Source organism: Protomyctophum bolini, assembly GCF_963924005.1.
Source record: "Protomyctophum bolini genome assembly, chromosome: 23".
Taxonomy (NCBI): Eukaryota; Metazoa; Chordata; class Actinopteri; order Myctophiformes; family Myctophidae; genus Protomyctophum; species Protomyctophum bolini.
The window spans coordinates 17,271,639-17,285,952 of record NC_137884.1 but is presented as its reverse complement, the minus strand read 5'-3'; the positions used below and the strand labels follow the sequence as shown (position 1 = coordinate 17,285,952).

General features: G+C 43.9%; 1 protein-coding gene across 6 annotated transcripts in view; it reads left to right on the top strand.

Annotated features, from left to right (window-relative positions):
- Positions 1-14,314, top strand: part of nav3 (neuron navigator 3) — a 199,867-nt gene that overhangs the window by 157,973 nt on the left and 27,580 nt on the right. For 5 of the 6 annotated variants that reach the window (XM_080757631.1, XM_080757628.1, XM_080757630.1 and 2 more), the window contains 10 exons: positions 471-1,206; positions 2,397-2,828; positions 4,157-4,198; positions 6,547-6,704; positions 7,144-7,335; positions 7,996-8,048; positions 9,392-9,412; positions 10,338-10,361; positions 13,073-13,096; positions 13,409-13,486. In XM_080757631.1, coding sequence (XP_080613757.1) covers positions 471-1,206; positions 2,397-2,828; positions 4,157-4,198; positions 6,547-6,704; positions 7,144-7,335; positions 7,996-8,048; positions 9,392-9,412; positions 10,338-10,361; positions 13,073-13,096; positions 13,409-13,486 — 1,760 coding nt within the window. The remainder of the gene's footprint in view (positions 1-470; positions 1,207-2,396; positions 2,829-4,156; positions 4,199-6,546; positions 6,705-7,143; positions 7,336-7,995; positions 8,049-9,391; positions 9,413-10,337; positions 10,362-13,072; positions 13,097-13,408; positions 13,487-14,314) is intronic. The other variant, XM_080757629.1, reaches the window with a different exon arrangement.

Below are 14,314 nucleotides of genomic sequence, written 5' to 3'. Positions count from 1 at the left end.
TTTCCGCCACCATCGGTGTATGAATGTGTGGGTGAATGTAATGCACTATGTAAAGCGCCTTGGATAAAGGCGCTATATAAATGCACCATTTACCATTTCCAAGATAGAATCTGGGATTATTTATTGATGATTTAATTATATCCAATTTAATTAATTCTGAGATTATTATATCTACAGTATGCCTCTGTCCTTGAATACCGTGTGTTTCACGTTCCTGTAGATGTTGAGACTTTGCAGTATACTCTTTAAGTTTTTGCCCACTCTGCAAGTTTCATTATGTTTGTCGAGGATAAGTATCGTTTTCCAATTCAGCTGAGCTGTGAGAAAACATTCTCCTGGCTCTGGCCCAGAGTTGACTTTAATTTGGCACTTCCTAGTGTGAGACGCTGCGGTCGATGTGAGCGAGTGCATTGTGCAGGGCACGCAGTTTGTGTATGCTGCATGCTAATGAGCCTTCGCCCCCCCGACAGGTAAAACAGACGATGCCAAGGCTTCCGAGAAGGGCAATAAGGCTCCGTCCAAGAGCTCAGCGAGCATCCAGCGCTCACCCTCTGACGCCGGGAAGAGCAGCGGCGACGAGGGCAAGAAGCCCCCCTCGGGCATAGCGCGCCCACCCGCCACGGGCTCATTCGGTTACAAGAAGATCCCCGGCCCCTGCACAGGAACGCTCATCACCTCCAGTGGCGCGACCCTGGCCAGTGGCTCTGCCACCCTGGGCAAGGTGCCAAAGTCCTCAGCTGCCCTGGGGAAAGGCAGCGGCATCGCCGGGAACCGCAAAACCAGCCTGGATGGCTCTGGGCCGCAGGACGACGGCGTCCTGCTGGGCTGCGGGGGGTCCAAAGTGCCCCTGCAGTACCGCTCCCTGCCCAGGCCGGCCAAGTCCTCCAGTGGGGTGGTGGTGGGTCGCAGCGGTGGGCACCGCTCCAGCTCCAGCAGCATAGACTCCAACGTCAGCGGCAAATCAGCCGGAGGCGCGGCCACGGCTCTCCCCGCCGGGGCCAAGCGCTGCAGGGAGGCTGGGAAGGTGAGCTCGGACCGCTCCAGCCCCGTCACCATCAACCAGACGGACAAGGAGAAGGTGGCTGTGTCGGATCAGGACCCGGCCACCTCCCCCAAGTCCAGCCCCACGTCCAGTTCAGCCAACCAGTCTGGCCTCAGGCAGCCCGGATCCAAATACCCCGACATCGCTTCACCCACCTTCCGCAGGTCAGACACACAGAACACACACATGGTCTCCATTCTCTCTTTGTTCCTCATACATTTGATGTGAATCAAAGCATTTTCATTACATGTTTTTTCTTAACCCACTGAACAGTTGAGCCTGATTTGCACACGGGTGTACACAAATAGCAGCTCCGCTATTTTCGGGGGCACAAGTATAACTTAGTATAATGTAGTGCAGAGCCTACATTGGTAGAGAAGTTTGAGCTGAATTCTAAAGGCTTCAAATTAGGTGAGCTGACGTTTTTGAAACCCATATTTCAGGTTTTTATAGCTCAGTTTGAGGCCACTTGGAAATGTTGGCTGTCAATCTCCATTTTGTTTTATTGAGACAGATTTTTTCCACAGAGATAGAGAAGCGTATTGAAGAAGTTCAGCCCTCGGGGTAAAGTTTCATCAATGATATTCCATCATCTCTATCATTTTTAGACATGCTTGGATACACAGGCTGAATGTTAGACACTTAATAAATCATAGTTGGGCTCCGGGCAGAGGAACATTGATCCCAGTTCACTCTGCTGCAGAGCCTGCGGCTGCCATTCCCAGAGAACAGAGAACAGAATGTGCCACTGAATATGAAACTGTGATGTTTACCCCGAGGATGGAGGTCGTATAAGCTTTGTCATCCAGGTCTGCTGCTTTCTGCTTAAGCAGAGTTGATTGGAACAGACAGAAGAGACAGACTAGACACGACGTGTTATATAGAGTCATAGAGATGACATGAGATGGTTGAAGCTGCTGTGCAAATGTGACCATATTATGCGGATTACTGACCCGTTGGCGGCTGAAAGTGGAGGCTTGCTGGGGTTAGATATTTATTTTATTATGCTGTCAGTCAGTCGTGGGACGTTGCTGAAATATTTACTGCCAGTGCTGATTAATGAGGATGAGGTGGCTCAGCTCAGCAGCCATTGATACCGCTTGCTTATGCAATAACAATTCAATGCAATATCACTGTAATATTGCGGCACATTCTCTATATTTCATTGGGATAATATACCTTTAGCATACGTTCTCAGATGAAGTCGACCTCAAAGTAAATTGAAAATGTTTCATGAATCTCTATCCAGTCGTCTTCATGCAGTGCGCATGAATCTTGCCAGATGCTCACCGAGTGTCTTTGAATGTCCAAACCCACCTCTCTGCCCCCCCTCCCCTCCCCTCCCCCCACCCAGATTGTTTGGCACCAAAGCTAGCAGCAAGGCCAGCTCTCCGGGCACGCCTGACTCGGGCAAGTGCCCCTCGCTGCTGGGCAGTCCCCACGGTACGATAGCGAGGCAGGCCAGCCTGGACTCTCCCTCGTCTGGCACGGGCAGCCTGGGCAGCGCCGGCGGGCAGAGTGGCGCCAGCAGCCCGTTGTACGGTAAAACCCCAGACCCCATGTGCACTGACTCGCCGGCGTCCAGCCCCGCCTCCGGGCTCTCCCTGCCCTCCAACGCGCGGCCCTGGCCGGCCTGTAGCTCCTCCTCGGCGGGCAGCAAGGACACTCTGAGCTGCCAGAGCATGACCAGTCTACACACGAGCTCTGAGTCCATGGACCTGCCGCTGGGCCACCACGGGCCCAAGGTCACGCGAACTGGCTCCGTCAAATCCACCCTGTCAGAAGGGTGAGTACAGAGGGACACACAGTCAAAATCCACCCTGTCAGAAGGGTGAGTACAGAGGGACACACAGTCAAAATCCACCCTGTCAGAAGGGTGAGTACAGAGGGACACACAGTCAAATCCACCCTGTCAGAAGGGTGAGTACAGAGGGACACACAGTCAAAATCCACCCTGTCAGAAGGGTGAGTACAGAGGGACACACAGTCAAAATCCACCCTGTCAGAAGGGTGAATACAGAGGGACACACAGTCAAATCCACCCTGTCAGAAGGGTGAGTACAGAGGGACACACAGCCAAATCCACCCTGTCAGAAGGGTGAATACAGAGGGACACACAGTCAAATCCACCCTGTCAGAAGGGTGAGTACAGAGGGACACACAGCCAAATCCACCCTGTCAGAAGGGTGAATACAGAGGGACACAGTCAAATCCTTTTGGTGAAAATAGCTGATCTACACAAGCTTATAGTGCGTTGCAATGCACCGCGTCGTGAGTTGAAGATGAGCTGTTTGTTTGGTTTAGAGGGGGAAAGAGAGAGAATAGAGCCCCCCATTCAGTGAAGTATAGGGTTTTAGTGGTTCATGGAAAACTTTACAGATTTTCAACCTACATTTCTCTGCGAATTGTTGATGTTATGAAACGATGGTGTCAAACACGATTCACATCATTGGGCGTATTTAGGCAGAAAAATCATGGAAGGTTTCCTTTCATTTGGATTTACAATGAGGATACAGTGTAGTCTAGTACTATAGGCTATACAGTGTATACCTCCCCTCCCCTCCTCTCCTCGCCCTGGCTTTTTTTTCTTTCTCCTTTGAAAACAAAACGCCTGCAGTCCCAAGGCTAGTAGCTTACTGACCAGCTGGTAGTTGAGTGGTCCGCAGCTCGTCCACCTTACTGTATGTGCCCTCTCTTCTTCCACTCCCCTTTCCGGTGAGAACTAGTATGGTGTTTCCTGTCATAACTAGAATCGCAACACCATTATCATTGCAGATCCACCATTGTCACGGTCATTGACGTGGTATCGCCTTTGTTTTGTCCAGACTCTGTGCATGCGGTTCATCGTGCTAGTACTGTTATTTGTATTTATTACGGTATCTTTACATAGATTATGCAGCTGTTTCTGAATCTCCATTTTGCAGCCGTAATTATTGTCACTTATATGTGGATTCATTTACCTTAAATTCTACCAGATGTAGCCTGTATTGTGTGGTTTCTGTTTCTATCATAACGTCATGGTCAAGCTGCAAAATCAGAAGAAATGTGTGTGTGTATTGTGTTGTTTTTGTCTTAATGCCGTTCATCTAATTCACTCATCCTCTGTGTTAACAGCATGCCTCTTGACCGAAACACGCTCCCCAAAAAGGGCCTGAGGTACGACAGTATACTCATCAGCAACCATCATCTCTACTTTATTCCCAGTCACATTTGCATGCGACTGATCGACCCCATACTGTACTGCAGTGGTTCTCAATGTGGGGTCTGTGAACCCCAGGGGGGTCCATAGGGTTGAGTTATGAACCAAATGGACCCCAGTTTTTGAAGGAAAAAAAACTGCATCAAATGGGGGTTACAACTCATAATGTCTAGGGGTAAGAAATAACAAAAAAACTAATCATAACAAATAATAAACACACGTGACCGCAGTCCACGTGACTGACAGGGGTCCTTGTAATTGAAGAGGTTGAGAATCACTGCCGTATTTATCTATAATCCACGAAATATACAGGTATACTCAATCTGTCCAGCATGATAATCAGAAATGTCAGCTATAGGCGCAGCTCAGCAATGGGATAATATTTTTTGGGCTGGGTAGATCTTGTTGAGCTGGTTATTTTCAAAGTAGATCTCAAGTCCAAAATGTGTGGGAACCCCTGGTGTAAAGCATAATGTATTTATCGCAGATTATACAAATAGGGCGTTGCGTTGCGTTGCGTTGCTTTCTTGCGTGAGTGCGTGCGTGTTTAGTCCTACTTTCTCGTCTCATTATCATCGTGTACATCATTTGTGTAAATCCATCATGTCATAGGCCTACCAATATTTCCTCCACTACCAAAAATGGCCAAAACCTAATATGCGGGATGGATATTCACCCAGCCCGCATGGTGATCGATACGTTGTTATTCAGTCATCACAGTGGCACAGCTACAACTAAATATTATTCTGACTCACTATTGCACTGTTGGTGAGAAGGGAGGTTTTCTGCTTTCAAGCAGCAGTGTAGAATTCAAAATTGGGGTAGTCGATGTAGGTCTGGGCAATATACAGGATAGATATTCTCTGGGATTTTTTTCCTGGTTTTAATCAAGTAATCCCTTATGCTGCGTTCACACGGGCAGATGCAAAGTTGCGCACCGTATTTGTCGCTTTGTATCTTTGTATCTGATCAAGTTGAAGCCAGTTCATCTTATTTGTAGATTTGTATCTTTTGCAACAGCTACAAAAAATTGGGATGCATCTTTGCAGCTTCATGTCTGGCTGGCTGGCTTACATTGACAAAACTATGGAATGCACTTCCCATTGCAATCAGAACTGCAGTCTCAACTCCCAATCTTCCGCCGCAGTCTGAAAACCTGCATCTCTTCAGACTCCGTCTCAGCCCCGAAGAACTTGCTCTTGGCCTTGACGAGCTTACAGGCGTATGCAAAGGCTCAACTTATGTATCTTAGATAGCATTTCATGACGTAGACATAGCACTCTATAGTGTATCGCTTCATTATATAGATATGGCTTTCCACCACTATACTGTAGTAATTCCAACATGGAGAGACTTGCTGCACCTTCGCCATGTGACTTCAATACGCCATTAGATGCCCAGAACCCCCTCGTGGGGAGAGTGACTACAGACTGGCAGAGAGAGAGAGAGAGGGGCACTCGAGCGAGGTCATGTGTGACAGGCTTAGTGATGTGGGTGTCGGAGGAAAGTCTCTGCTAAAACAGGATGAGCGTAAACTCAATTATCGTCCCCGGGGGATTAAATATGGCTGCCTCTCGGGCGCGATAAGGAGGCCCTCCCGCTGCTTGAGCACTTCAGTGTGGCGGTTGGAGGCGAGCCAGTGGCCGTTTGAGTCTGCGTCTTTTATTTTCCATCTACATGTATTTAAGTGTGCATATTATGAACGTGCGTGTGTGTGTGTGTGTGTGCGCTCGCACAGTGCATGCCCATTCACATACTCATTTAGATGCATGTGTCCGTGCACAGATTTCTGTTGCTCAAACATTGCAAACCGCAGTGGTGGAAAAAGTACTCAATTGTTTTACTTAAGTAAAAGTACCAATACTGCAATTTAGAACTACTTCGTTACAAGTAAAAGTATCGGCATCAAAATGTACAAAAAGTACTCATTGTGCAGAATGTGCCATTTCACAAGTTCAAAATGTATACAAAATCTATTGAAAATTGAAGATCTACAAGCTCACATTGTGAGCTTATAGATCGGCTATTTAGGGGGGGAAGTGGTTAATGTATGTTTTCTAATCAAAATTAAAATCTCCAAAGTAACTAGTAACTAAAGTTTTCAAATAATTGTAGTGGACAAATTTTGGCTCTGAGATAGAGTAGAAGTACAATTATTGGAAATCGCAAATACTCAAGTAAAGTACAAATACTTCAAAATTGTACTTAAGTACAGTACTTAAGTGAAAGTACTTTCCACCACTGGCAAACCGCCACGCCTCCCCCTGAGTCTGACTGTGTGTGTGTGTGTGTACGCTCCTTCCAGATACCCACCTTCCTCCAGGCAGACGTCCCACGAGGAGGGCAAGGAGTGGCTGCGCTCCCACTCCACGGGGGGGCTGCAGGACACGGGCAGCCAGTCGCCGCTCTCCCCTCCAGGCGCCGCTTGTACGACCACTGGCAAATATCACTACGCCAATCTGTGTAAGGCCTCACTCACACCTTCGCAACAGACTGATGTATACAAAGGGTGTGATACATCTTGCCCCAATGCATTTCCAATGGGAGTCACATGGTTTGACACAACATTTGTGTTGTATGAGGGGGAGGGTGGCAGTCGAAACACAGCCGAAAGCCATACAACAGCTTGTGGTCCAAAATGTTGTATCAAACCATGTGACTTCCATTGGAAATGCATTGGGGCGGCCATCACACTTACATCTTGCTTACATCTAGTATGCATCAATGTTGTATGCTAGATCGAAAGGTGAGGCCAAACAAAACCAGCACAAACGCAGCTGAAAAGTCTTCACTAATGTCTACATCGTTATGCTAAACATGCTGTCTTCATCAGTGTAGTATGTCAACAAAACAACAAAAACAACACTGCGTGACACTGTTCTTCTGATCTTCCCCCCCGCAGTGAGCCCCACTAACATGGGCCAGTACAACCTGCCCCCGGGAAGCACCAGCATGAGCCGATCCAACAGCATCGCCCAGGACTCCTTCGACCTGTACGGGGAGGGACACCCACTAGGGGGCAGCGCAACCTCGCTGGAGGAACGCCCCAGGGGCATGAGTCGCTCGGGTTCCTTTAGAGACAGTACCGATGAAGGTGCATCTGACACACACACACACAAACGCGTACACCACGCACGCCACACACACACACGCATACACGTGTGCGCGCGCCACACACACATGCACCCCCCCAATGGCCCATGAGGGACCATACGGTTCAAATTGATTGATTGAAATGTGTATTACGTTTGTGGAATTGGTACATTTCAAAGAAAGTACAGGTCAATACAAAATCTGCTACGACTCGGATAAAACCAGAAAAAGCACCAAGACAGGGTCCTCCTTTTTCAATTCATCAAGACATTTAAAGACATACAAATATACACATCTATGCAAACAAGTTGAAATAAAAATAATCAAATACACAGGGGGAAAGGAGACTCACAAGGGGATTCACATTCACGATTCACGCTTCTTTGAGACGAATCTGGGTTGCACATGGTTTGTTGAACTCTCTCTGGGGTGTGATCGTGGACTTCGTTGTAGTATCGTATTTAGACAGTTACATCACATGGGTGTCTTGGTGGTTTAGTGAATCTTGCAGCCCAGGCCCATTGCAAGATGCTGTACTCAACCCTAAGCCATTCCAACCTATCAAAATGAGCGGGGGTTCTTATAATCAAGCCTTTTGCTGAACATTGCTTGCTTTAGAGTGTCACTCATTCTTCTATATCGCTTGTTCTTTCATCTCCAGTCCATGGCTCCTCGTTGTCGCTGGTCTCCAGTACCTCTTCACTCTACTCTGCGGTAAGTTGCTTCTCTTTCAAGCCTCATAGAGAAATCCATATAGTATAGCTCACAACAACACGTCACAATGTGATGGTCCTGAGCTTGTGGAGCGGCTATTTTCACTGCTTTTGAAATATTTTGCCTGTAAAGACAATATCCAAAATAGCCGTGCCAGGTTTAAATGTATTTCTAGTTGATGCCCTCTCCACTCTATGCTGCACAGGACAAAGAAAAGTAACCTCTGCATCCTGTAATTTAGCACACTTGGAAGAAGTTGGGCATGTTGCAGGGTTCGCTAAAGAACAGCTTGTGTTCCACTAGTCACAATAGATTTGTTTCAGGGGCAATAATTGATTTCTTGCGCATTATTTTCTTTTTAATTTTGTGTTGCAGTTGAAAGTTTTGGAAGAAAAGCTCTGATTAAACCATAGTTTGAACAGAGTGTCATTTGAGACTTTTTTCCCTGTGGGCAAAACTTTTTAATTTGTGTCGATTATTAATTTACTATGTTTGTGTTTTGTCTGTCTGCGATTGTATCCTTAATTTTGCTTTAATCTCATTTTAGTTATGACTTGTTTGTTTATGCACTTTTTCTGTTTGCCATTTCATCATTTCTTCTCATCTTTGGCTTTTAAACCTACTTTATCAAACGGTCACCAAATCCACAGTAATTGAAACATTTTGACAAAGAAGAGGCCATTGTCTTTATTCAGACCGCAGCCATCTTGCCAGCAAGGTGCTACCTAGGTTCTACTTCCCATAGACAGCCCATTCATCCAAGCAGAAAAGTCCTATTTAATTATATTAAACGTCAAACTCACCAACATTGCAGGTGTAGGGAGAGCTTGAATTATCGTCTTACTATCTGTAAAGTGTTTGTTTCATATGGAAGCACTCGTTATCAGTAAAGCAACCTCCTGCTGCATGTGCAAATTCAAAACAGGTAGTACGCATGGGCCATTGAGTGATATTCAACGAGCGCTTCCAAACTCCAACACTTTCACATGCAAGGAATTTCTTGACAGCAAAGTAGCTCATAACATGTCTACGGTGGATTTTTATGAAACAAATACTTTGCAGATAGAAAGAGGATAATTAAAGCTTTCCCTACAGCTGCAATGTTGGTGATTTTGACGTTTAATATAATTAGAGGGGACTTTTCTGTTTGGATGAATGGGCTGTCTATGGGAAGTAGCACCTACTGTAGGTAGCCCCTTGCTGGCAAGATGGCTGCATCTGAAACAAGACAATTAGATGATGACAAATGAGATTAATTGGCACAACGTAAAAGTTGTATCCCTGTGTTTAGGGGACAATGCAACTTGTTCCATTGTTTGAACCAATCATTCTTTCACTTCCAGGTTCTATACTATCTGGACAAGGTAAAGACTGTCACCACATCTCACCACACAGACAAGTATTCCTATTTGTACCCAGTGTTGTTTTTGGCAGCAAATTATTTAGATTTATATTTTAGTTTTAGTCATAGTCTCTTGAATATAGTTTTAATTTAGTTTCAGTCACATTTTAGTCACCTGGAATGCTTTAATCTTAGTCTAGTTTTAGTCGACTAAATATCATAAGATTTTAGTTGACTAAATCTACAGTTGATTTAGTCGACTAAAATGTATTTTGGTGGGCGTTGATGCCGTCGTAATGACTGTTTTTACACTTGCTGAAAATAGCCGATCTATAAGCTCACAACGCGTCGCGCTGCGACACGTTGTGAGCTTGTAGATCAGCTATTTCAGCATGCAACAAAATGTAAAATTACTTATACTGGATCTCTTGTCCACTAGTCCCTTCCTAAAATTTTAGTCTAGTTTTTATTTGTTGATGAAATTGTCAGTATATTTAGTCTTAGTTTTAGTCATCCTAGCTTAGTTTCATGTAGTTTCCGTTTAGTTTTCGTCAGTGGAAAAAGGTAGTCGACGGACATTTCTCGTCTTAGTTTTAGTCGACGAAATCAACACAGTTTGTACCACATGTAAAAGAAACACAACACTGGGGCCAAGGAGTCATTCACATTTCCTTTCGTTTCCAAATGCATGTATTGTTTTTGTGTTGTTTTTTTGTTTGTTTTTCTCTTATTTTCACAACCCACAGGGAAATTGAACGTGCATTGTGGTTGCTCTTAGGCTCCCTGATATTGACTGATATTTATATATTGATACCGATATTGGCATTACAAGTTCACCATAATATTAAAGTCCCCTTAAAAGTCAACACAGCTGACGTTATACTGTATCTAATCACATGATGCAATACACTTGGGTTAATGTTCCCTACTATGTTCCTCCCATACAGACAGAAGAGAAGGCCCATTCTGAGGTAAGCATCCGTTCCACGCCGAGGCCAAGTCACGGGTGTTTGCTTTGTTTTCCAGTGTACAGAAATGTACACATTACAGGAAACGGTTTATATTAAGTCCAACATAAACACAATACTACATAATGCATTATCATTCCCGAGTGGGACTGCACAGACACACTAAGCACTGCTCCCTCGATCAGCACCACCTGATCTAATCCAAGTGCACTTTTGTGCCATGGTCTCTTGAGACTGACGGCCACTATTGCTTATACTGACTTTTTTTTGTTGTTGTTGGTATTCAGACAGCCAGCAATGAGTAAAACGCTCCCAAAAAAATGTAGTCTCTGTGACACATCTAGGGGCTGCAATCTGCATTCAAAGATTTTCCTAGAAGCTTTGTCATTGGTCGATTTGCCTGTCTACTTCCTGATTGGTTAGTCATTGCGACCGGGGTTTTTTCGACCAATGACAAAGCTTCTAGGAACATCTTTGAATGCAGAGTGTGGCCCCTAGATGTGTCACAGAGACTCAAATTGTTCTACCCATTGCTGGCTGTCTGAATACAAAAAAACTAATGTCAATAATATGTTGACATATTATTGCTTAATGCAAATGCAAATGCCTCAGATCTCATCAGTGGTGGAAAAAGTACTCAATTGTTTTACTTAAGTAAAAGTACCAATGCTGTAATTTAGAAGTACTTCGTTACAAGTAAAAGTACGGAATTAAAAATGTACTTGAGCAAAAGTACAAAAGTATCGGCATCAAAATATACTTCAAGTACTAAAGGTAAAAGTACTCCTATTGCAGAATGTTCCAAAATCTTTTGAAAATAGCCGATCACAAAGAAAATAGCAATGCGTTGCAACACGACGCATTGTGAGCTTGTAGATCTGCTATTTTCAAATGGCCGAACTGTATAGGTGTTGAAGTGGTTAATGTATGTTTTCTAATCAAAATTAAATTTGCCAAAGTAACTAGTAACTAAAGTTTTCAAATAATTGTAGTGGAGTAAAAGTACAAATTTTGGCTCGAGTAAAGTACAAATACCTCAAAATTGTACTCAAGTGCAGTACTTAAGTAAACGTACTTAGTTACTTTCCACCACTGGATCCCATCAGATCCCAAGCAGTGATATTAATTTGGTTTAATGCAAAACCAATAGATGTTGCCGTTATTGGCCAACGGGTCAACGGTGCATACATTTAACCCTATGTTGCATTGCTTTTTAATTAATGACTACATTCTGCATTCATTTATATTATTTCATGAATAAGTATGGCATACTGTTCTGGTTCATATCTTCAGCACCTTTCTAACTTGAATTCCTGAATCCCTGAACCCCACATGTCATATAAGACAGAAATAAATCAGTCTGGTAATTATGTCAGGGAGATGGCTCTGTGCTGTTAATGGCAAGTTAAAACATTCCTGAAATAAATTCCTTATATTTCATGACATTTGTTGTTGAAACAGCTGAGAACCTGCTGTGTTATCTGTTCTGTCACCTGTTCAGGTTAACTTCAGAGCCCCCTAGTGGACGTTTTAAGTAGTGTATTCATTGTTTTCGTTTCACTTTCCTTAAGTTTCATTTCCCAGAATCCATTTCCAATTAGAGCAGCAGCAGGCAGCAGCCACTACAGAAAGCACTATGAGAAAACATGATGCAAAAATGATCTCCAGTCTGTTAAAAATTGGAGATGATACTAGGCCTGTGTCTATGTTTGTAAGTTAAAATGCAAAATACTGTTGGAAAGAGAATTCTCATGCAGAGTTTGTTCTATTATATGGAAGGAAAATGTAACATGAATAATTTACTACACCTGTGATATGAAGTCCTGCCCTGTGCTAAGCTAATATGCTAACTGTGCAAATCCTATGACCCATGTACAGTACTACAGTGCCATGCTGGATATTTCTGTTAGTTTGAAATACTTACTGCTACATGCCCTATATGTGATGAGAAGGGGTTACAATTCATAGGCATTGAAGACATGGGCCAATTTAGAATTTAATTCATGTTGATGAAAGGCATTTTGGTACATATTTTTTGGATGTCATGTACAGTATATTGCTGCATGCTTGTCTACTGTATTTCACTAAATGGACATTAGTCATTTATTTATTTTTTTACTAGCCATTGTTTGGAAGGACATTCAGAGCATGTTGAAGCGTTTTACATAGGCAGAGTTGTTGTGGTGTTGAAAGACATGTGCTTTTGAGGAAAAACATAAATTATAATTTCAGAAGTATGATTTCATGATTATCAAAATGTTCTCACAGTGAGCAGAATGAAGGGTATTCAGGTATTCAGGTTTGAAAGTCACACTTTGATTTGAGCCAAGATTTGCACCAAACCAGACCAGGGTTAATTGGATCAGATCAGATTGGCACAGCATATTTATTTTAACCTGCTTTATGGTTGGGGTTTAGTCGTTTAGAACATCACACACTGTAGTGTGTAGATATTGTATCAGGCTGCTATAAGCTGATAAATGTCACAACAGTAAATTAAATTCACTCTTGAGTTCTCATTGCTGTTGTAAAGTAGGCTATATTACTATTTAACCCAAGTCTGGGGTTTATAGGCTGTCATGGTAATATATTGCTGTTTGTTTGTTTGCGTGTTAAGCTAGCATTTTATAACCAATTTTCCTCCAGCCACACTGATGCTGTTTGATGGAAACATGCAACATAGAGTTAACTTTACTTTTCTCTTTCCAATCAAGGGCCAAACAGTCCAAAATTCCACGGTAATTCCCCCATTTATGTTTCTGTTCACATTTCATCACAGTGTTTTTTCCCCATATGTTACACAGTAAAATTAATGTGCAGTGTTTATTTATCCATTAAAATTTGTTCCTAATTTTGTGCCGTGTATACGGACCTTTACAGGTCCATTTGGTTACATTTTCTACACGCTTTGAGTTACAAATGGATAGATTAACACAGAGGTTTTACGGTGTAACAAAACCCCAATTTGAAACAGAAAGGCTGTTCACATCAGTGTTTATAAAAACAATGACTCTAATCTTCATGCCCTTTGTTTACCGTCTCCCCTCCAGCAAATCAGAAAGCTGAGGCGGGAGCTGGACGCGTCTCAGGAGAAGGTCGCAACCCTGACGTCTCAGCTGTCTGCCAACGTGAGTGTGTTTTTCCTTCCAACAGTCAAAAACAAAACAGACGCCGCATTTACATGATAACCTGCAGGCAGAAAAGCTTTAATTGAAAGCCTAGTATAGCCTTTGGGAGCCCTTGAAATCCCAAGTCTTTTAAGGAGACTGCTAATTCAATTTCTTTCAGACTTACGGTATTTGACGCTGCACTGTGTGTGTGTGTGTGTGTGTGTGTGTGTGTGTGTGTGTGTGTGCGTGTGCGTGTGCGTGTGCGCGGGCATGTTTACCATACACTGAGGATTGTCTCTGTCTCTGGAACGACGCATCTCACTTATTCAGCAGAGCAGAACACAGAGAGAGAGAGAGAGCGAGCATGCACAGTAAGAGAGGAAGAGAATGCAAAACGGGAGCAAGAAAGGGCGGAAGAGAGAGATGGAAGGACAGAAAGAAATACAGAGAGGGACGAGAATAAGTGGTACCCAAAAGACACGAGAGCGTGGGTGGGTGAGAGAGAATTCTTAATCCCCAGGAGATGCTGTCTATCTTTGCGGTGAGATGTGAAGTGATACAGTAGAGACTGTGGTGTCCCACGTATACACTATTTGGCCCTACTGTGTGAAGTGAAGTGTCTGATCAAGCGTGGAGCAGATGGGCTTTGATCGCTGAAGTTGTGCCGTGTGGGAGCCAGGCGGGCGGAGGAGGCTGAACTTCAGACAAAACTTTACACATGGAAGAGGCAGTAATGTCATGATCTATATATCCCAGTCCCAGTCCCAACGTCAAACTTCATTCTCGTGGTTTTTTGCTCATATTCGTATATGAGATGGCTTTTACTGCACAGAGCATTGCGTCTAG